General features: G+C 50.8%; 1 protein-coding gene across 1 annotated transcript in view; it reads left to right on the top strand.

Moving 5' to 3' along the window:
• The window catches only part of trim66 (tripartite motif containing 66), a gene marked incomplete at both ends in the record, with an annotated part of 29,915 nt that extends 12,517 nt beyond the window's left edge, over positions 1 to 17,398 (top strand). Inside the window, 15 exons of the mRNA XM_084437349.1 lie at positions 1,611 to 1,727; positions 2,362 to 2,476; positions 2,789 to 2,935; positions 3,187 to 3,304; positions 3,471 to 3,859; positions 4,262 to 4,960; positions 9,932 to 10,150; positions 11,183 to 11,279; positions 11,702 to 11,759; positions 12,032 to 12,287; positions 12,820 to 13,694; positions 14,609 to 14,744; positions 14,879 to 14,953; positions 16,415 to 16,567; positions 17,162 to 17,398. Of these exons, the coding sequence (XP_084293475.1) occupies positions 1,611 to 1,727; positions 2,362 to 2,476; positions 2,789 to 2,935; positions 3,187 to 3,304; positions 3,471 to 3,859; positions 4,262 to 4,960; positions 9,932 to 10,150; positions 11,183 to 11,279; positions 11,702 to 11,759; positions 12,032 to 12,287; positions 12,820 to 13,694; positions 14,609 to 14,744; positions 14,879 to 14,953; positions 16,415 to 16,567; positions 17,162 to 17,398 (3,691 nt within the window). The remainder of the gene's footprint in view (positions 1 to 1,610; positions 1,728 to 2,361; positions 2,477 to 2,788; positions 2,936 to 3,186; positions 3,305 to 3,470; positions 3,860 to 4,261; positions 4,961 to 9,931; positions 10,151 to 11,182; positions 11,280 to 11,701; positions 11,760 to 12,031; positions 12,288 to 12,819; positions 13,695 to 14,608; positions 14,745 to 14,878; positions 14,954 to 16,414; positions 16,568 to 17,161) is intronic.
• Positions 17,399 to 22,500: the final 5,102 nt, after the last annotated feature.

The following is a 22,500-nucleotide window of genomic DNA, read 5'->3' on the forward strand; positions in this document are numbered from 1 at the left end:
CCCCGAGACACACCGGGCAGGCTCAACCCTCCACCCCCCCCAGACAAACACACCGGGCAGGCTCAACCCTCCACCCCCCCGAGACACACCGGGCAGGCTCAACCCTCCACCCCCCAGACAAACACACCGGGCAGGCTCAACCCTCCACCCCCCCCCAGACAAACACACCGGGCAGGCTCAACCCTCCACCCCCCAGACAAACACACCAGGCAGGCTCAACCCTCCACCCCCCCCCAGACAAACACACCGGACAGGCTCAACCCTCCACCCCCCCCCAGACAAACACACCGGGCAGGCTCAACCCTCCACCCCCCCCCAGACAAACACACCGGGCAGGCTCAACCCTCCACCCCCCCGAGACAAACACACCGTACAGGCTCAACCCTCCACCCCCCAGACAAACACACCGGGCAGGCTCAACCCTCCACCCCCCCCCCAGACAAACACACCGGGCAGGCTCAACCCTCCACCCCCCCCCCAGACAAACACACCGGGCAGGCTCAACCCTCCATCCCCCCCGAGACACACCGGACAGGCTCAACCCTCCACCCCCCCCGAGACACACCGGGCAGGCTCAACCCTCCACCCCCCAGATAAACACACCGGGCAGGCTCAACCCTCCACCCCCCCCCAGACAAACACACCGGGCAGGCTCAACCCTCCACCCCCCCCGAGACACACCGGACAGGCTCAACCCTCCACCCCCCCCGAGACACACCAGACAGGCTCAACCCTCCACCCCCCCCCAGATAAACACACCGGGCAGGCTCAACCCTCCCCCCCCCAGACAAACACACCGGGCAGGCTCAACCCTCCACCCCCCCCCCCAGACAAACACACCGGGCAGGCTCAACCCTCCACCCCCCCCCAGACAAACACACCGGGCAGGCTCAACCCTCCACCCCCCCCGAGACACACCGGGCAGGCTCAACCCTCCACCCCCCCCCAGACAAACACACCAGGCAGGCTCAACCCTCCACCCCCCCCCAGACAAACACACCAGGCAGGCTCAACCCTCCACCCCCCCCCAGACAAACACACTCCCTAAACGTTCTCTAAACGCACCGGGACCTCGTTTATTATTCCGAGCATATGCTGTTGTGCGCTGTGATGTTGCAGAACAGTTGTTCGTAGCGAAGTTGACATCTCAAACTGAATCTAATCCCTGTGGAGACTGGTTTTAGTGATAGTAAATTCTACTTCTTTAAATACATTTTATGACCTACGTGAAGTGTTCAATATTGTGCTTCATATCATATCTTTCAGCACTTGACTGAGATTGTTTTCAAACAATAAAAAAGGGCGTTATAAATAATAGTAATACTACTACTACTACTACTACTACTACTTATAATAATAATAATATTATATTATTTCTGCCTGCCTGCCTGTCTGTCTGTCTGTCTGTCTGTCTGTCTGTCTGTCTGTCTGTCTGTCTGCCTGTCTGCCTGTCTGTCTGTCTGTCTGTCTGTCTGTGCCTGCCTGCCTGTCTGTCTGTCTGTCTGTCTGTCTGTCTGTGTGCTGCCTGCCTGCCTGTCTGTCTGTGTGCTGTCTGTCTGTCTGCCTGCCTGTCTGTCTGTCTGTCTGTCTGTGTGCTGCCTGTTTGCCAGACTGGTGCATGTTGGGAAGGCCCTGCAGGACCAGCAGTGGCTGTTCGAGAGCCTGATGGCCCAGGTGGAGGAGAAGAGACCAGTCGTCGAGAACACAGCTAAACAGATTGAGGAGAGGTGAGGTCAGAGGTCATACAGTATAACACGGGCAGATTGAGGAGAGGTGAGGTCAGAGGTCATACAGTATAACACGGGCAGGTGTGCCGAACGATCAGGCATAAACACTGGTGTCGGTTGGTGGCCCAGTGGCTAGAGCGTCTGTCTAGTGACCAAAAGGTTGCTACAGTATTTCAAGGCGGTCCAGGTGCAAGGTTCAAGGTTCAAGGTCGTTTTATGTGTCATATGCACGGTAATACAGAATAAAGCATGCAGTGAAATGAAAGGGTGCTCAGTCACTGTCAACATCATTATACAAAAGGCCATCTGGTTATCATTGCCTACCGTTGTGCCTTTGAGCAAGGTACGTAACGCCAATACTAGCTCAAAACATTGTAAGTCGCTTTGGATGAAAGCATCTGCTAAATCTCATAAAGCAAAATTTGGCTGGAGTTTGCCAGAATAATCCAGATTGTTTTTGGTTCAGTATATTGTATACGATTCATCTTTGACATCATACACAGAGTGGTCCAACTATGAATAAGATCAACCAGCAGCTGTAAAGTTTCCAGATATAACAAACAGATTATTCATCAAAACCAGTTTGATTTTACTGTCAGCAATCAGAATGTAATGTTGTCTCCCCTCCTCTCAGACTGCACAGTGTCAAGATCACACAGAGGAAAACGGAGAACCAGATTAAAATGGCAAAAATGATTATGATGAACGAGCTCAACAAACGCGCCAACCTATTAATAGAGCAACTGGAGGTAATTACTCTCTTCTTTCTCTTCTCTCTTTCTCTGTCTCTGTCTCTTGTCTTTCTACCCCCACCCCCATCACTCTGAGAATGTCCCCAGGGGGTGTTGGTCTCTAGTGTCCAGCTGAGCGTGAGTGTCCACGCAGGGGAGAGAGGGCGCTAGCCGCCTGATCTCATGGGGCGGGAGAGCCAGCGACAGAGAGGCAGTAATGACCTTTCACAAGCGGTCAGATACAGGATGAGAGCCGTTGCTTATCCCTCTGTCCATCCGCGCCTCGGCCGGCCAGCAGTCACACAGGGCCGTGTTTCTGTGTCTGAGCAGGGCATCTCGGAGGACTTCCAGCGCCGTCTGGAGGAGCGCCTGCAGGGGGCGATAGAGACGTGCGGCCAGCTGGACCACGTGCACAACTTCGTCACCTGGGCGACGGCTCAGCATCGCACGAGTCCGCTGCTCTTCAGCAGGGAGCTGGTAACCTGGGGGGGGTCGGGGGTCAAGCCCAGGGTCAATCCCCTGTCGGCGTCATAAACACGACATTGTGAAGAGCTGAACATTAGAAGGGATGATTGAAGCTGCAGTAGACATTGGATGCTACTCAACGCAACTTGGAGCACGATGATTGCACACACTTTCACCATGTGGTCACTTTAGGAATTGTGAGCAAAATACTGTGAAGATGAACTGAGCCACTGAACTTCACTGTTCTTGTCTATTTCCTCCAGATCTCTCTGCAGATGCAGCGCCTGCTCCAGCCCACACACCACCCGGACTCCTGGGTCCCTGTGAAGATCAAATTCAACTGGGACCCAAGCTACTGGACTAAGCAGATGTCCTCTTTAGGTTAGCTTCATTTTAAGCGAATTGGCTGCAGTGGCTCAAATCGATTGAAATATTGATTGGAAAAAAAAAGAATTAATATTAATTAATTAATTAATCTAATAAGTATTAATAAATTAATACTTATTAGAAGTATTAATTGACGTCAAGTGTCTCTGATTGGCTCCAGGTCAGCTGACTGTGGAAGGAGGAAATCGACCCTACTCTGAGGGCGTGGCCTGCCCCAGCATCCTGCGGCCCCAGCCTATCACCTGCGTGGCCCTGCCCCCTGCGTGTCGTGGTGGGCGGGACCGGGCCTGTGCCTACCGGACCTGCTGCCAGCAGCCACAGATGTGCTGCCTCCACTGCCTCCCCCCGCCGGCTGACCTGGCGCCGGACAAGACCCAGCGTGAGGCCGGCCCCTGCCCTGCCCGGTGTGCCCCGGCGACCGTCAGCTCCCCCACGCTGCTCCAGACGTGCTGGGGCCCCGAGAGCCCCTCCGCCGCCCTGCCCTCCCCCCTGCGCTGTGCCCCTCCGGTGCCGTCCCCTGACCCCCGACCCCGCCGGTCTCCTCCCACGGTGCTGCGGCCGGACTCCCCGCTGCCCCTAACGGAGCATCCTCCAGACGCCCAGTCCCAGTCCCAGTCCCAGTCCCAGTCCCAGTCCCAGTCCCAGTCCCAGTCCCAGTCCCAGTCCCAGTCCCAGTCCTGGCCCCAACCCCAGCCTCAGCCCCAACCCCAGCTCCATACCCAGCCCCAGCCTCAACCTCTGCCCCAACCCCAGCTCCATACCCAGCCCCAGCCTCAGTCCCAGCCCCAGCCCCGGGCCCAGCCTCAGCCTCAGCCTCAACCCCAGCCCCAACCCCAGCTCCATACCCAGCCCCAGCCCCATACCCAGCCCCATACCCAGCCCCAGCCTCAGCTCCATACCCAGCCCCAGCCTCAGCCCCATACCCAGCCTCATCCCCAACCTCGGGCCCAGGCTTGGCCAGCTGCAGAGTGCAGCAGAGCAGACCAGGTCAGCAGGGCCCCGCAACCCCAATGGCAGCCAGACGAGGGCGCCAGAGAGCTGCTGGCAGAGGGGCACCGGGAGGACAGCGGGGAACAGGAGGCTGGACCGACGCTGGCGCTGGACAAAGGGGCGTGGCAGACAGAGGGGGCGTGGCAGACTGAGGGGGCGTGGCAGACCGAGGGGGCGTGGCAGGAGAGGAGGGAGCGGAGGACTCGCGGGGCTCGACCGCCCTGCCAGCAGCAGGACCAGCAGCGCGTCCGGTCTCCAGCTGCGGCCGAGCTGAGAGACGACCAGCGGCCTGGGCAGCGTAACGCCACGCCTCCACACCGGCCCGGAGACCACAGGGGCACCACGCCTCCACAGCAGCCTGGAGACCACAGGGGCGCCACGCCTCCACAGCACCCTGGAGACCACAGGGGCACCACGCCTCCACAGCACCCTGGAGACCACAGGGGCACCACGCCTCCACAGCAGCCTGGAGACCACAGGGGCACCACGCCTCCACAGCACCCTGGAGACCACAGGGGCACCACGCCTCCACAGCACCCTGGAGACCACAGGGGCACCACGCCTCCACAGCAGCCTGGACACCACAGGGGCACCACGCCTCCACAGCAGCCTGGAGACCACAGGGGCACCACGCCTCCACGGCAGCCCGGAGACCACAGGGTGAGTCTGCCCGCTGACCACAGCTCTGCTGCTGAGTGATGCTCCGCTCTGTTGATTGTATTGAGTCTCATCAGATGCCTTCAAATCAATCAATCAAAGCTTTATTTGTATAGTGCATTTCATACCCAGAGGGAACACAATGCACTTTACAGAGAACAAGGGAGGTGGGCATACGACCCACTCTCTACATATTCCAGAGGGAAGCAAAAAAACAGTAATCACCCGGGGGCCAGATAAGTGAGCTGTAAAAATTCTTCCCTGACCCCTATCAACAAGGCGATCGAGCCTTGACCGGTGAAGAAGTATGCGGTTAGTTTGACTTCTGCTAAAAGAGCTCCTCTTGTTTCATGTAGCTTTTTAGTTTCACACGCTGAGCTACAGGTGTGTTTATCAGTGACCACAGTCACCCCGGCTTCAGAGGACTCACAGCACACACTCAGCTCACAGCTGCTGGACCACATGATGCTGAGAAAATGGCCGCCGAACAAAACCTACATTATTATGACTTCAAATCTGCCTCATCTTTGACTGTGCATGATGAGCGCATTCACACACACACACACACACACATGCGCAAACACGCAGGCGCTTGCACACACACACACACACACACACACACACACACACACACACACACACACATATGCACATGCTCGCACACACACACGCACACACACACACACACACACACACACGCACACACACACACACACACACACACACACACGCACACGCTCTCATACAGTGTCTCAACCCTTAATCCCAGACAGACAGTGGTATTTCCTGTCTCATTTATAAATCCACAGCACAGAGAATATTGAAGGATTGCTGGCTATATCTCTGTTTACGCCAAGATGATCAGTCACAGTAGTTGACAGCTGCTCTGAGAACAGATGGTGTGACAGAATCCTGATTGGCTTCCATATGAAGGAAGGATGGTGGAACAGAACGAGCGCTCCTCCACTAACACAGCCGAAGCCCACGCTACTCTGAATGATGAAAAGCTTTAGAGCAGCGCCTGTGAAAACAGAGACAGCGTTGTTTATTATTAGTGTGCTTGATGTCAGGGCTTTGAGCAACCGGATAATCACCCATCAAAAAACGCTCCTGGAGGATGATCAAGTAAGACAAATTATTTTTACGTTGACACAGTCACAGTGTGTGAGAGTGAGAGGAGAAGGCAGGAGGGTGTAGCCTGCATATGTACTTAACCTGGTATTAATGAGTCACTTAGGGAATTGTGGGAGCCGCCATTTTGATTTCAGCACTGAGTCCCCCTCTCAGATAGACACTACTGTATCCTTCATGTCTCCTTCCTCCCTCCCTCCCTCCCTCCCTCCCTCCCTCCCTCCCTCCCTCCCTTCCTCCCTTCCTCTTTCCCTCCTTTTCCAGAGGGAGATTATAGCCTCTTCTCTACATTTAGACTGCTCCATCCCTCTCCTGGGGGCGCAGAGCAGGTAACCGTTCTAATCGGCTGGTAATTATGCGCACATGCTCAGTGTCAGCTGGCCTGAATGTGTTACCGTGCGCACAACCGCATATCACGACTTTTCGTTCCAGCAAAAATGAAATGTATTTAATCTATTGAAACGCTCTACACAGAGCGAATTTCATAACAATTTCTCTCTGGACTGGACGAAACTAATTTAGCTCTGGACTGGACGAAACTTGGAACGCCGACTGCCCCACCAGGGAATCGCCCGGGGAAATGACTGCCTCCCGAAAAACGACTGCCCTGCCGGGCCTGTTCCCCAGACGGGTTAGGGGTTAGGGGTTAGGGTTAGGGTTATACGAAGATAATAAGAAAATCGTTCAGTGGAGAGCGATTCAATAGATTAATATTCGTATCCTCGGGAGCGAAAATTAGTGAGACCGCCCTGGTGCGTGTGCTTGTGAAAGAGGGACAGACAGGTGTGTGCGAGGGACAGACAGGTGTGTGAGAGGGACAGACAGGTGTGTGAGAGGAACAGACAGGTGTGTGGGAGGGACAGACAGGTGTGTGCGAGGGACAGACAGGTGTGTGGGAGGGACAGACAGGTGTGTGGGAGGGACAGACAGGTGTGTGAGAGGGACAGACAGGTGTGTGAGAGGGACAGACAGGTGTGTGAGAGGGACAGACATGTGTGTGAGAGGGACAGACAGGTGTGTGAGAGGGACAGACAGGTGTGTGCGAGGGACAGACAGGTGTGTGAGAGGGACAGACAGGTGTGTGGGAGGGACAGACAGGTGTGTGCGAGGGACAGACAGGTGTGTGAGAGGGACAGACAGGTGTGTGGGAGGGACAGACAGGTGTGTGGGAGGGACAGACAGGTGTGTGAGAGGGACAGACATGTGTGTGAGAGGGACAGACAGGTGTGTGAGAGGGACAGACATGTGTGTGAGAGGGACAGACAGTAGCGCTTGGGGCTTCTTTGAAAAGAAAAAAAAAACTTCCTTCCATTAGCAAAATGATGAGGAGTGAGAAAGGCTGATGGAGAGAGAGAGAAAGAGAGAGAGAGAGGAGCTGGTCTGGTCTGTGATGTCCTAATGCAGCGCAGCGCTGATGGGGGATTTACATCCCATAATTGGTGTTGTAACTTAGCCTTTCATTATCAGGAGCGTTGTGATGTAGAGTGCGCTTGTGTGGGCCCCTCTTAGGCTGAATGGAATGGCCGTTGTAGCGAGTCGTGTTGTTCTGAACCAGCAGGCTGCCTCCTCAGTGACTGTGTGTGTGTGTGTGTCTGTGTGTGTGTGTGTGAGAGAGAGAAACTGTGTTTGTGTGACTGTGTGTGTGAGACTGTGTGTGTGTGTGACTGTGTGTGTGTGTATGTGTGTGTGATGATGTGTGTGTGGGTGTGTGTGTGACTGTGTGTGTGTGTGTGTGACTGTGTGTGTGTGTGTGTGTGTGTGACACTCAAGGTTGTTTCTACCACACTTCCCCACTGCCTTCTCCCTGTTACTATGACATGGAGTTGTTGGTTTCACCTCGTCTATGCCAGTAGTAATCTGCCCTTTCTCTGCAAGGTCTTGGGAGCACAGTTCCCAACACCATCTCAACCTCAACAACCTCTTCCAGTCTGGTTCTCGGACGGCCCACAGTGCTGAAATCAGCACTACTTAGGGTCACAAATGACCTTCTGATGTCTGCTGGTGCTGGCTACCCCTTCTGCAGCATTCGATACAATCGACCATTCCATCTTCCTCGAACACCTACAAAACTCTTTTGGTATCTGAGCAAGTGCCAAACTGGTTTCCCTCCTATTTGGACAGGACAGAATATGTCTCCCTAGGGGCGTCCAGGTCTATGTGCACAGTCACCTGTGGTGTCCCTCAAGGATCTGTTCTTGGCCCCATTCTGTTCATCCTCTATATGCTCCCCATCTGTCGTATTATCCGCAGGCATGAAATATCATTCCACCTCTATGCTGATGACACCCTGCTGTACGTGAAAACTTCCCCAAGTCCCTCTGTTGCCTGCTCAACAACTACCTTGAGGAGCCCAGGGCATGGATGAAACAAAACGTCCTTCAACTAAACAGCATCAAGACAGAGGCTCTACTTGTTGGAACCCCTCATCGGGTCCAATTCTCTTCCAGAACCCATCGCTCTCTCTTCCTCAATTACCAGCCTGTCAAGCTCGATCCCTCCCTGACTTTCGACACTGTGAATTAAAAATCTTACTTGGTTTAGTTTAGATTTCAAAGAACACGCTGAGTGGTCGGTCAAGCTGGTTTCAAACAAAGTCAATAAGTTTATTCTATGTTACGATTTGCAAATTCGGACTCGAGCACAGGAAGTGAATCCAGGCAAGAGTGAGTCACTGGGGAACGAAAGCGATAGTTTATAACGTGAAAAAGGAAGTGACACAGTTTCAGGATGAAGAGGACAGGGAAGTGATGTCACACAGGAACAATTTGTAGTTTTAACAGACTGATTCTAGAGGAACGAACTACAAAGTTAAAACAACAGGAGTAGGAAAACAACTTGAATTTCATTCACAACACCCACGTCAAACATCTCTGTAAGACATCGTTCTACCACTTTAAAAACATCGCCAAACTCCTTCCCACCTTACCCTTGTCTAATACTGAGAAGTGTGTCCATGCCTTTGTCTCCTTAATGCTGGACTACTGCAATGCACTGTTCATTGAGATCCCTGGTAAGAGCCTCCAAACGCTACATCCAAAAGGTGCATCTAAAACAGTGCTGCCAGGATCCTGATGGGAATGTGGAAATATACTCATATCATCCCCATCCTGGCATCTTTGCACTGGCTCCCTGTCTCCTAAAGGATTGAATTCAAAACCTTTCTCCTAACTTTCAAATGCACCTATGGTAATGCACCTCCCTACTGTAAATAACCTCTCACTCCACTAAACCCCTCCTGCAGTCTTCCATCTAGAAACAGCCTGCTTCTTCATACCCCAGGACTAAGCTCTGGTCTATGGGGACCCTGCTTCTTCATACCCCAGGACTAAGCTCTGGTCTATGGGAGACCCTGCTTCTTCATACCCCAGGACTAAGCTCTGCTCTATGGAGACCCTGCTTCTTCATACCCCAGGACTAAGCTCTGCTCTATGGAAGACTGGGCCTTTTGCTCAGCCGCCTTTGGAATGCCCTCCCTGACAATCTGAGGGCACCACAGACTCTGGGATCTTTTAAGACTGGTCTAAAGACCTACTTATTTAGAAAAGCTTTTTGTAGTTATATAGCTATAGTATAAAGTTGGTGTAGTTATATATATATATATACAGTATATACATACATTTGTGTCACTGTTTTCTTAATGACTTTGTGCTTGTTTCAGTGTTTCTGCTCTGTGAGATTGTTTCACAATAAAAAGTGCTTTTATAAATTAATCAAGAACAATATGAATAAGAATAAGAATAATATTTCTGTATTTGACTGTGACGCTCTGCAGAGTCCTGTACTCTATCTTGGTAGTGGCCCCGGGGCTCAGAGAGCGTCTGCTTGTTGGTTCTGTTCTGACAGAGTTCCGCCCCGCTGGAGATGTCAGCGCTGACGGCCCCTGGGTCCGGGGCTGACGCTCTTCCCAGCATGCCCGGCAGCTCCAGCTCCAGCCCCGGCACGGCGTGTGGGAGGAGGAAAAGCCGCTCCCAGAGCACCCCAGCAGAACCTGCAGCCCCTCCCAGCAGCCCCGTCACAGACAGGCTCCCGGGGGCCGCCCACGGCCCGGCAGCCCCAGACCAGGTACCCCGACTCCCCCATCTGGGGGGATACCTCCCTACTCTTACCGGGTGGGGTTGACCAGGTACCCCGACTCCCCCATCTGGGGGGATACCTCCCTACCCTTACCGGGGGGGGGGGGACCAGGTACCCCGACTCCCCCATCTGGGGGGATACCTCCCTACCCTTACAGGGGGGGGAGGACCAGGTACCCTGACTCCCCCATCTGGGGTGATACCTCCCTACCCTTACAGGGGGGGGCCAGGTACCCCGACTACCCTTACAGGAGAGGGGAGGACCTGTTGCCATGGAGACCGGAGGTTTAAACCAATGGCTAACCTGACCTGGGTCGTCTGTCTAGATTCAACGACCCCTTGCAGACATGCTATTATTTACATGATAACCTCTTAACACGGTGATGCTGAGGACGACCATTACAATGCAATTACTGCACCATTAGAGGAGAGGCTGCGCTCTACAGCTCTGCACAAAGAGAGTACAGGGTCGTAAAAGGAAACCCACAGAGCCGTATCTACGCTAGGTCACAAGACAAGTCATTATACAGCCTGGCCTTGAGAAAGAAGCCTTGCATTGGATTTGAATGAGACACACTGAAGCACTGAGAGAGATTTGGCTGTGAAACACACCTTGGTTTAGTTGGCAGGTTACTGTGAACGCTTTTGCAGAAGGTAAAGCCAATGACCAAAGGCGGATCTGATAGGGCAATGAAAGGTCTGCATCAGACTTTATTGAGAACATACTCAACACAGCTGCCAGAATTACTATTTAAAAACAATCATTTCTCATTGGTAGATTTATTATGTTCGCCGTCAAATGTAATTGCATTCCAACAGTATTACCGTGTTGGGTGAAAACATATTTTACACTCTACTCAATCTCTGTCAGTGGCTTTGTGATAGAAATATGATTCCTGTCAGCAATATGTTTAAAATGCCTATGTTGATGTAATGTTTTGATCATAGTATGACAGGATGTTGACAAAGCTGTAGTTTCTGCGGCACGTTTATTCTGTGTGGTTGTGTCCTTCCTCCGCAGAGGAATGAGTCACACGGAGTGATGCGCGCTGTCGCCAGGGAAACGTCCCTAGCCACGCCCCTCTCCAGATGCCGTCTGACCTATAAGACTGAACCAGGTAGTTGTTTCTATATTATGAATGATGATGAAGTTTACAGCCTTTAATAACAATAGTGCTTTTAGCAAAGTGTAACAGTGGAGCCCTACCACTTGTCAGCAATCACCAGTCTGCACATACTAAACACTAAGCATTATGGGAATAGTAGTCATTTTTTATGACACATAGCAACACAGATATGATCATGTTAGTAGATCCTTGATTAAATTATCTCCATTATTATTGTTAACAGCACTTATTAACAAGACATCGTACGGCTAGTTGTGTTTTCTCACAGTGCTGTATGTGACTGGATTAAAAGGGTTTCTTCACTTCCTCCTCCTCAGATAATGTCTTCACTTCCTCCTCAGATAATGTCTTCACTTCCTCCTCAGATAATGTCTTCACTTCCTCCTCAGATAATGTCTTCACTTCCTCCTCAGATAATGTCTTCACTTCCTCCTCAGATAATGTGTATGCCTACGCCAAGGAAGAGACTGGGTATGAAGTCAAAGAAAAATACAGGATCTCAAGGAGAAGCCTAAACAGCAGGTAGAGCACACTCATCACCAATACTCTCGTCTCATCATGTACTGTAACGAGAATAGAATAGAATAGAAAATAATAGAATAGAATGTCTTTATTGTCATTGTGCCAAGGTACAACGATTAGCCTCAACTTGAGTGCGCTGGACAACATACAACATCACAGATGATGGTGGTGAAAACGCTGAGTCGGACGGATTCATGTGTGATTTGTGATCCCGTCCTCAGAACCGAGCGCGAGGCCTGGCAGGCCCAGGGAAGTCCCAAGGTTCCGGTGGTGTGTTTGGAGAGGCTGAAGATACTGGTGTCCCGGCTCCCGCCACACGGGCGGCGCCAGAGCGACCCCCTGCCGGCCAGCGGAGCGGGGCGGACCGGAGCTTCCCCGCCCCAGACGGCGTGGGGGGAGGGCGGGGCAGAGTTAATCCTCAGCGCGTCTCCGACAAACCCTCCTCTTAAAGATACAGTCATGTTAATGTTACAGACGGTCAGTGAAACTTACATCTACGTGCTTCGTAGACGTAGTAGGTGGTCGTCTTGAATACTCTAACCCAGGCATTCCCAAACTGTGAGGCGGGCCTCCCCTGGGGGGCCCCAAAGAAAGTCAGGGGAGGCGCGGAGGGATGGCTAGGAAGAAAAAAAAAGAAGGAAAAACATGTTTTGTTTGTTTAAATGTCTATGGTTTTTATGAATGAAATGTGCTTTTAAAGGTCAGAAGATCTAAATAAATAATGGGAGAGATGTATACTCAATTTGTGGATAGTGCAGAGAGAGTCTCCCCCCGCAGGCATGAATGTATTGTGCGAAAACGTCATAACGTTAACTAGCAACAGGTGCCTCTGAGCTAACTTAGCTGTGCTACATTATGGGCTAGCTAACGCTGCCTAGCAAAATGGACACATTTGGGGGGTTGGGGGGGGGGGGCGGGTGTGTCACTGTTTTTTAGAGGGGAGGCCCTCATTGATGGAGTTTGGGAACCCATGCTATAACCTTTACTGTGTGGGGTTTTCTCTCTGCAGGAAATAGCCAAAGGTTCAGCGTCCATGAGGTCTAACCTGGCACTCGTAATGCCGCCGTGCACACAGAGACCCCTCCCTGGCCAGCCCCCCGTGTCTCCGGTGACCTCTCCGTCCAGAGGGACTGGAGGACAAGGCCCTAGTGGAGAACTCTCCCCATCAGCCCCGTCTGCTGATCCAGAGCCTGCTCCTCAGCTGTGCCCTCCGCCTGACGCCGACACGGAGTCTGACCCCAGGTCAGTCTCGGAACCCGATGCCGACTCCGAGCCCGATCCAGAATCGGACCCGCAGCCCGGGTCTTCTTTGTCAGAGGCTGACCTGGAGTCAGTGGCTGAGGAGAACGCGGCGGGGGCAGAGTCAGAGACCGGCGTGGACTCTGAGGGATCAGAGCCCAGCGGAGAACCAGAACCCGCTGTGGAGTCGGAGAACGGAGAGGAACCGGCCGCCGGAGGATCGGAAGGCGACGCAGAATCGGACCCTCTGCCGGACTCGGACGCAGACCCAGATCCCAGCTCTCAGTCCGGTCAGCGCCCGCTGTCAGACTCAGACATGGAGTCGGACCGGCCTGCCGAATCATCGGGCTCCGCGGAGTCTGGGCCGGACCTAGAATCAGACCCGGACTCCGCTATGGCTGATCTGGTCATGCCGGGTTCCGGTCTGGGTGTGGAGCCCCCTGCGGGTCCCAGCCAGAGGGCCCCGTGGCCGGAGTCCGGCCCCCCGGGGCCCGGAGAAGCCCGGCCCGGCGCCAATGCCGTGGAGATGGACAGCGAGGACTTCTGTGCCGTGTGTCTGATCGGAGGGGAGCTGCTGTGCTGTGACCGCTGTCCCAAAGTCTTCCATCTGACCTGCCACGTCCCCCCCCTGCTCAGCTTCCCCACGTAAAACCTTTGTTTGTTTGTTTGTTTGTTCATTTTATTTAAAAGAAGGGACAATGCACATTAATCAACATATCAGTTTCCACATCAATGTAAATGTACCAGAGTTAGCTAGTAGACTTAAGCTAATTGTCATCTGCAGTCCCCCGGCAGGTCAACATAGTACTACAAAACAACACAGTATAATAAAATACAGCACAACACAACACGACACGACACGACACAACACGACACGACACAACACAACACGACACAACACAACACAACACGACACAACACAACACAACACAACACGACACAAAACAATACAGTACAATACAATAGAGTGTCCAAAGATGTAACAGAGGGTTCCAAAGATGGCCCTGCTCTGCACTCGGCTCCGTGGGCTACGCCTTAAAAATGACATACTGTACTATAAATGTACGTTTTAGGCAAAATATACAAATGCATTTTATCAAATACCATAAATCCAGAAACAGATTGTCCTGATGAAGGTCTAACCGAAACATTGGCAGATTAAAAGCAGAGAAAAAGTGTGTGTGGGAGTGTGTCATTTTTCATTTGAAACTTTTAAGGGGATTTACTCCCAGCACCACAACATTGTGAGTGTGCATGTTGGTATTTTCTCTTATTTGTGTATACTGTAGTCATTATTTTATCCAAAGTTTCAACTCCGTTTTAATGCTGAGCCGGACTTTAACGGCCCCTCCCTGTCCCTGTACCCCTCTCTGTCCCCGTCCCTGTCCCTGTCCCCCTCCCTGTCCCTGTCCCCCTCCCTGTCCCCGTCCCCCTCCCTGTCCTCCTCCCTGTCCCTGTCCCTGTCCCTGTCCCTGTCCCCTGCCCCCGTCCCCGTCCCTGTCCCCCTCCCTGTCCCCCTCCCTGTCCCCCTCCCTGTCCCTGTCCCCCTCCCCCCCCAGGGGAGACTGGGTGTGCACGCTGTGCAGGGACGTCCATCAGCCCGAGGTAGAGTACGACTGCGAGAACCAGCGGCTGTCGGGGGGACGCGCGGCGAGGGCCGGCCTACAGCGCGGCCTGTCCTCCTCCGACCAGAGAGTAGGGCGCCGACTCCTCCCTCTCACACCTTTATCAGCCTGGTCTCCAGACTGGACGCGGATCACTCCGGCGGCCCAGCGTCTGGTCGTTTGGACGGCCCTCGTGGTAACTGTGTGAGCGCTCTCTCTCCGCAGAAATGTGAGCAGCTGACTCTGCTGATCATCAGTAACATCCTCAGCACTCCCTTCCACGAGCCCGTCAGTCCTCTGGTGAGTCAGTCCTCTGGTGAGTCAGTCCTCTGGTGAGTCAGTTCCCTGGTGAGTCAGTTCCCTTGTGAGTCAGTCCTCTGGTGAGTCAGTTCCCTGGTGAGTCAGTTCCCTGGTGAGTCAGTCTTCTGGTGAGTCAGTTCCCTGGTGAATCAGTTCCCTGGTGAGTCAGTTCCCTGGTGAGTCAGTTCCCTGGTGAGTCAGTTCCCTGGTGAGTCAGTTCCCTGGTGAGTCAGTCTTCTGGTGAGTCAGTTCCCTGGTGAGTCAGTCCTCTGGTGAATCAGTTCCCTGGTGAGTCAGTTCCCTGGTGAGTCAGTCCTCTGGTGAGTCAGTTCCCTGTTGAGTCAGTCCTCTGGTGAGTCAGTTCCCTTGTGAGTCAGTCCTCTGGTGAGTCAGTTCCCTGGTGAGTCAGTTCCCTGGTGAGTCAGTTCCCTGGTGAGTCAGTCCTCTGGTGAGTCAGTTCCCTGGTGAGTCAGTTCCCTGGTGAGTCAGTTCCCTGGTGAGTCAGTCCTCTGGTGAGTCAGTTCCCTGTTGAGTCAGTTCCCTGGTGAGTCAGTTCCCTGGTGAGTCAGTCTTCTGGTGAGTCAGTTCCCTGGTGAGTCAGTCCTCTGGTGAGTCAGTTCACTGGTGAGTCAGTCCCAGCCGTGTCTCACTGTCTGCTTACTAGCAAGTGCTCTTCGGTTACATTCGTGTTTCATTGACTTGCGTAACAGGCCCTCTTCTAGGGATGTAACGATAACCGGTATAACGATAAACCACGGTAAATTTCCATTACATTTATCGTGTTCAAAATATCACTAAAACCGTGTTTGATTTCCGCGCTTTGAAAAACTCACGTGTAAATACTGTCAAGCATCAACCAAAGTTCGCAAGTCATCCAAGATGTCTCCAAGATGCATTATTTTGGTGTTTATGCAAACAAAAAGTGCATAGTGCTGCTAATTGTATTTGTGGTTTTCAATATAAAACTCAGAGAAATGATTTAATTGTGTGTATCAGTAGTTTTGGAAAATGTTCAGCACATTTTATAATACCGCGATAATACTGATAACCGTGATCATTTTGCTGATGTGATATGACATTTTCATGATATGACATTTTCCTACCGTTCCATCTCTGCCCTCTTGTACTCAACATCATACAGTCGGCTCTCTGGCCAGGCAGGCAGATCTGGTGAATCAGGCCCGTAGCCAATCTTGTGGAGGGGGGGGTTCATTTTTTTCTCCAAAAGTTGACCATATCATTTCGATTTGTTGACGGGTGAGGGGGGGGGGTTTCGGACAGGTTATTTTGATTGTTGGGCAATTTGTTGACGGGGGGGGGGGGGGGGGGGGTGCGGACCTTATGTCTTAAATTCTGGACCTTTGGTCGTGACGGGGGGGTTCGTTCGATCCGCCCGACCCCCCCCCCCCCCCACCCCCGGCTACAGGCCTGTAAATGTAACGCTGCAGTTTGTTCACCCAGGCTCGGCACTACTACCAGATCATCAAGCGGCCCATGGACCTGTCTGTGATCAGGGCCAGGCTGAGCAGGAGCAACGCGCGTCACTACCTCTCGCCTGAGGAGTTCGTCACCGATGTCTCCCTAATGTTCAGGAACTGTGCCAAGTTCAACTATGTAAGGGAGAGGGGTCGTACCGCACTTTTGATTGTCCTAACCAGGACAGAGCACCAACTACTGTACATGTTAAGGCTTCTAAATATTTTAACCCTTGTGGATGAGTAGATTATCCCAGATGATTCTCGTTTCAAAACCCCATACATGTAAAGTAACCATCATTACATTACAGTAATTTAGACACTTTTATCCAAAGCTACTTACAATAATTGCATTTAACATAGGAAAAGTCAGTGTTCTATTACTTGCCAGAACTCACATGTGCATCTCCTTTCTAGAACACATGAGCATAGTCTAGCGCTGATCATATCTGTACTCATTCACTCTCTCTCTCTCTCTCTCTCTCTCTCTCTCTCTCTCTCTCTCCCTCTCTCTCTCTCTCTCTCCCTCTCTCTCTCTCTCTCTCTCCCTCTCTCTCCCTCTCTCTCTCTCTCTCTCCCTCTCTCTCCCTCTCCCTCTCCCTCTCTCTCTCTCTCTCTCCCTCTCTCTCTCTCTCTCTCTCTCTCTCTCCCTCTCTCTCCCTCTCTCTCTCTCTCTCTCCCTCTCCCTCTCCCTCTCTCTCTCTCTCTCTCTCTCTCTCTCTCTCTCTCTCAGCCTGATTCAGAGGTGGCCCAGGCAGGTCGTAGTCTGGAGTCGTTCTTCAGTGCCAGCCTGAGAGAGGTGTTTCCTGACAAGGCCTTCCCCGTGGCCGAGGACGACTCTGACAGCGACGAGTACGACGAGGCGGCCAGGACGGCCAGCGCCGGCTTCCCCTGGCCAGAGAACAGAGAGCAGAGCCACAGGAAGAGGAAGAGGAGGCCCTCTCTCAACTGTAGGAAGCACCACTTCTGATTGGCTGGGAATATGAAACCAATCAGGAGCTGGAATGAGTATCATCATCGTTGCACTGGATGTTTCTATCTAGGGGAAGCAGTTTTTTTTATTGAGGGATTGTATGCATTTAGATTTTGTACTGGATGGATATAGTTGTTTCTGCTTTAGGACGGCTATTATACTGTTGCTCTGGTCTTTTGAAAAGTCCTAACCTGTTATTATACATGTATCTATATAGCCATCTGACATGTGTGTTTACAATGATGCTTCTTATGCTTTTATGAACTGGATTTCTGGTATTTGATGAAATGTATTTGTAGATTTTGGCTAAAACTTACATTATATCTTGCACTTGCGAAGTATAAAGTCAATATTGGTAATTGGTAACCATATTTATACGTTAAACTATATAGTATTTTATTTTATATATTTATATTGATAATTTGGGTGCAATTTCCATAGTGAATACATCAAATTAATACAGTAAATATTTTGTTCCTGGCTGACCGTACAGTACATTTTCAAATGGATGTTTATTATGTGCAGACTCCCTGTTTGACGGTAATGCTTTGATTGACAGGCAGAGGGCGCTCTATTCCAGGAGCACTGACAAAAGCACACAAGGCAAAGGTGAGGTTCATATTGAACAAGGGGCTATACTGTAGTAAGACTGTTTAAATATGTGTTAATTAAACAGAAACAATGCCATTACAGGAATTTAAGTGAACTGTTCTTTAAGACATTAATTATGCTTAGATGTACCTTTACGTTTATAAATTTGCCACTTACGATAAAATCACAATTAAATTATATTTTGCAAGTAATTTATTTTAGGCAATGCCACTTACCAGTATCATGATTGTCTCTCATGCAGGCTTAATAGGAATGGATATATTTGATTTAGTGCACATACTGTATGCAAAAATAACATTGCTACTTGTTATCACTCAGAATTAGAGAAGACATGTATTAGAGAAAGGTTATTGTACTAAACTATTTGCCGTTATTCTGTAGACTATGCTGTAATCATTCAGTTATCATAATGAAAAAAGGCTTTCTGCATTTTGATGGATCTGAGGGGACGAGCTGACATGGACACATTGTTAAAAAACTGAGCTGAATATCACTGAACACTGTATCACTGAACACTCTGTATTTGACTAAACATTGATTGTATTAATTCCCTGCTGTATTTCATTTTTTCTTTAGATTTAAGTTTGTAACGTGCACAAGATGTGGTTTCCTTTCAAATATGCAGTTATAATAGCTCCCTCCTTGTCGTAGGTAAGAATTTATAAATGTCCTAGCAAAGGAAAATAACAGGGAGAACATAGGCCTACTGTTTAAAACTGTCCTGAACTCTTCTGATATCTATCTAAAACATGCTGTTTAAAACCGCCCTGAACTCTTCTGATATCTATAACATGCTGTGTAAAACTGTCCTGAACTCTTCTGATATCTATCTAAAACATGCTGTGTAAAACTGTCCTGAACTCTTCTGATATCTAAAACATGCTGTTTAAAACCGCCCTGAACTCTTCTGATATCTAAAACATGCTGTTTCAAACTATCCTGAACTCTTCTGCTATCTAAAACATGCTGTTTCAAACTATCCTGGCTGCTCTTCTACGTAGGCTACATCTCCATTTGATCCCTCATCTGATATCTATTTGAAACAGATTTATGAGCTTCAAATAATAAATGTCTATTTTACCTGACAAATGCACGCTTTATATCACGTGAACCTGGTTCTGGGAATCTAAAAGCTTTGCGGTAAGTGGGGAGGTATCTGGAGCGGGCTCTGAAGTGGGTCTGTGTGGCTCTGACAGAATAAGGTTGTGATTAGCTGCAGTCAGGTTCCAGTCATGCTCTGGTGTTGTGAGTCTGTTGCCCGGGGCTCCGCCAGGCCAGACACGAAGCCGGAGCGCGGCTTATTAGTGCAGAACACCTCGCAGAACGAAGGGCTTTATCCAGATATTCAACATACAGTACAATGACTTGGACGATAAACCATCTCTCAAGGTACTTTATTTATGACGAGGCACTGTGAACTATTTCAGAGTTTCTTTCATCTGTTTTATTTACGGCAGCAGTCCTATCCAAGAAAGATAACGTGTTGTTATTACTAAATATTTCATGGAGATAACCGGTCTTTAAAAGGTGCTGTGTACTGTCCAGCCTGCCATGCACTTTCCCCAAATCACTGATCCTCTCACTTTGTTTTAGCCCCTTCCTTCTCATTAAAATCCACTTATTCTAAAGGGGTTGTAGCATTCTAAGTTGCCTGGAACCTTTTCAATCATTCACTTTGAAGGTAATCACCCATTAGAGGTGATTCAGTCAGTCCTGACACACTTTTGGTCGGTCAGTAAATGATGTATGAATCTTGGCTCTCCTTGAAAACCACCAGCTAGCTCGTTCTGAACAATTATCTAATTCAATTATGCGGGAGAGTCCTGATTCAGCTGCCATGCTGCTCATTTGTAAAAGCATTCCTCTCTGACATCTCTCACTAAGGCAGCAGAATAACAGAAGTGGGGTGTTTGTGTTGGACCCGAACAAGAGCTGGGTCTGGTTCTGAGTAGTGAGGGGTGATGAGGAGGTGCTCTGGGATGTGGGCTAGCCGCAGCAGCAGGTTCTGGTGGGTCTAGTGGGTTTGGTGGTTCTGGTGGGTCTGGTGGGTCTGGTGGGTCTAGTGGGTCTAGTGGTTCTGGTGGGTCTAGTGGGTCTGGTGGGTCTGGTGGTTCTAGTGGGTCTAGTGGTTCTGGTGGGTCTAGTGGGTTTGGTGGTTCTGGTGGGTCTGGTGGGTCTAGTGGGTCTAGTGGTTCTGGTGGGTCTAGTGGGTCTGGTGGGTCTGGTGGTTCTAGTGGGTCTAGTGGTTCTGGTGGGTCTAGTGGGTTTGGTGGTTCTGGTGGGTCTAGTGGGTCTAGTGGTTCTGGTGGGTCTAGTGGGTTTGGTAGTTCTGGTGGGTCTAGTGGGTCTAGTGGGTCTAGTGGTTCTGGTGGGTCTAGTGGGTCTGGTGGGTCTAGTGGGTCTAGTGGTTCTGGTGGGTCTAGTGGGTCTGGTGGGTCTAGTGGTTCTGGTGGGTCTAGTGGGTTTGGTGGTTCTGGTGGGTCTGGTGGGTCTAGTGGGTCTAGTGGTTCTGGTGGGTCTAGTGGGTTTGGTGGTTCTGGTGGGTCTGGTGGGTCTAGTGGGTCTAGTGGTTCTGGTGGGTCTAGTGGGTTTGGTGGTTCTGGTGGGTCTGGTGGGTCTAGTGGGTCTAGTGGGTCTAGTGGTTCTGGTGGGTCTAGTGGGTCTGGTGGGTCTAGTGGGTCTGGTGGGTCTGGTGGTTCTAGTGGGTTTGGTGGTTCTGGTGGGTCAGGTTGGTCTGGTGGGTCTGGCGGGTCTGGTGGTTCTGGTGGGTCTGGTGGGGGCCCCGGTGTGGAGCAGGAGGAGGAGGCCCTCTGGTCCAGACAAATAGACCGGGGGAACCGGCTTGTCTGAACTGGGATCAACTCTGTGGCATATGTCCAAATGCGGCTCTGGACAACTTCATTTCACGGGAAAAACATTCTAATGGACATCTCTGGACAGACTGGACTAACTGCACTAAATCAATGCTGTTTTTGGCCATTAAATATGGATAAGGTGCCTGGTCCCACCAGTGCCTTTAATGCCTGGGTTTATTACGGGAATGGTTGCGCAGCCCCAGCTGTCTCTATCATTTGTAGTCAGTCAGCCTTCCTTGACATGCAATCAAGGCAGGCTCTCATTGATAATGATCCTAATAATGGAGGAGTCACAGAGGACACAGAGTCAAGGCCCATGATGCAGTTCCAGGGAATAACAAGTAGTGGATTGAACAAATCTTCTGTTAACCCTACTACTGACTTATCATGAACTAACCAGAGTGAACCATGGTCTCTGGTACCATCTCACCCTAACCAAAATGGATTTCACGGACTTGCATGTCAAATGAATACGCTTTTAGTGGGGCAGAAAATTTACTTAAGTTTGGCAAAAACAAACTTCTGTCAGAAGTCTAGCAATCCTGAGTCCAAGATACTAATGAAAAGTGCAAACTAGAGATCTGAGCATGGCCAAACTAAAGAGCATTTATAATGTGCCAACTTTGGCTCCTAGAAATAGACCAGCATTTATATCAAAAGACTTCTTCTTTCATGTGTTCCAGGGAGACTGGACTGGCGCAGGGGTGAACTCCATGCCCCTCCCCCTCAGAACTCGAGGCCCCTCCCCCTCAGAGCATTTATTACAGTCCTCTCCTGAAGAAAGGAACCAAGCCAGCTGAGTTACTTAATGCCATCCCAAGAGATGATATCATCTTTCTAGAGGGAGAGAGAGAGGGAGAGAGATAGAGATGGAGAAAGAGAGGGAGGGGGAGAGCGGGAGGGAGAGAGCGATGTAGGGAGAGAGTGAGATGGAGGGAGAGAAAGAAAGAAAGACAGAGGGAGAGACAGAGATAGAGACAGGGAGAGAGGTATATGGAGACAGAGAGAGAAAAAGAGAGAAGGAGAGAGAGAGAGAGAGAGGTAGACAAAGACAGAAAGAGACAGGGAGACAGAGAGAGGGAGAGACAGAAAGAGACAGAGAGAAAGAGAGAGAGAGGGAGACAGACAGACAAAGGGAGAGACAGAGAGAGGGATACAAGTAGAGACAGAAAGAGAGAGGGCAACAGAGAGAGAGACAGAGAGAGACAGAGAGAGACAGAGAGAGAGACAGGTAGAGACAGAATGAGAGAGAGACAGAGAGAGAGAGAGACAGGTAGAGACAGAATGAGAGAGAGAGAGAGACAGAGAGAGAGACAGGTAGAGACAGAATGAGAGAGAGACAGAGAGAGAGAGAGACAGGTAGAGACAGAATGAGAGAGAGAGACAGGTAGAGACAGAATGAGAGAGAGACAGAGAGACAGAGAGAGAGAGAGAGAGAGAGAGAGAGAGAGAGAGAGAAAGACAGACAGACAGACAGACAGAGGGAGGTCATTGGTCTAGTGAGGCCTGCTGCCCCAGCAGCTCAGCTGGACTCTGGTTCCACTCTACAGACAGTGTCCTGATGACTCCTAAATCAGAGTGCGGTCTGGGATAATTCCCTCAATACATGCAGGATTAAGACGCTGATTGTCT

The sequence above is a fragment of the Borostomias antarcticus genome (assembly GCF_949987555.1).
Source record: "Borostomias antarcticus genome assembly, chromosome: 4".
Lineage (NCBI taxonomy): Eukaryota > Metazoa > Chordata > Actinopteri > Stomiiformes > Stomiidae > Borostomias > Borostomias antarcticus.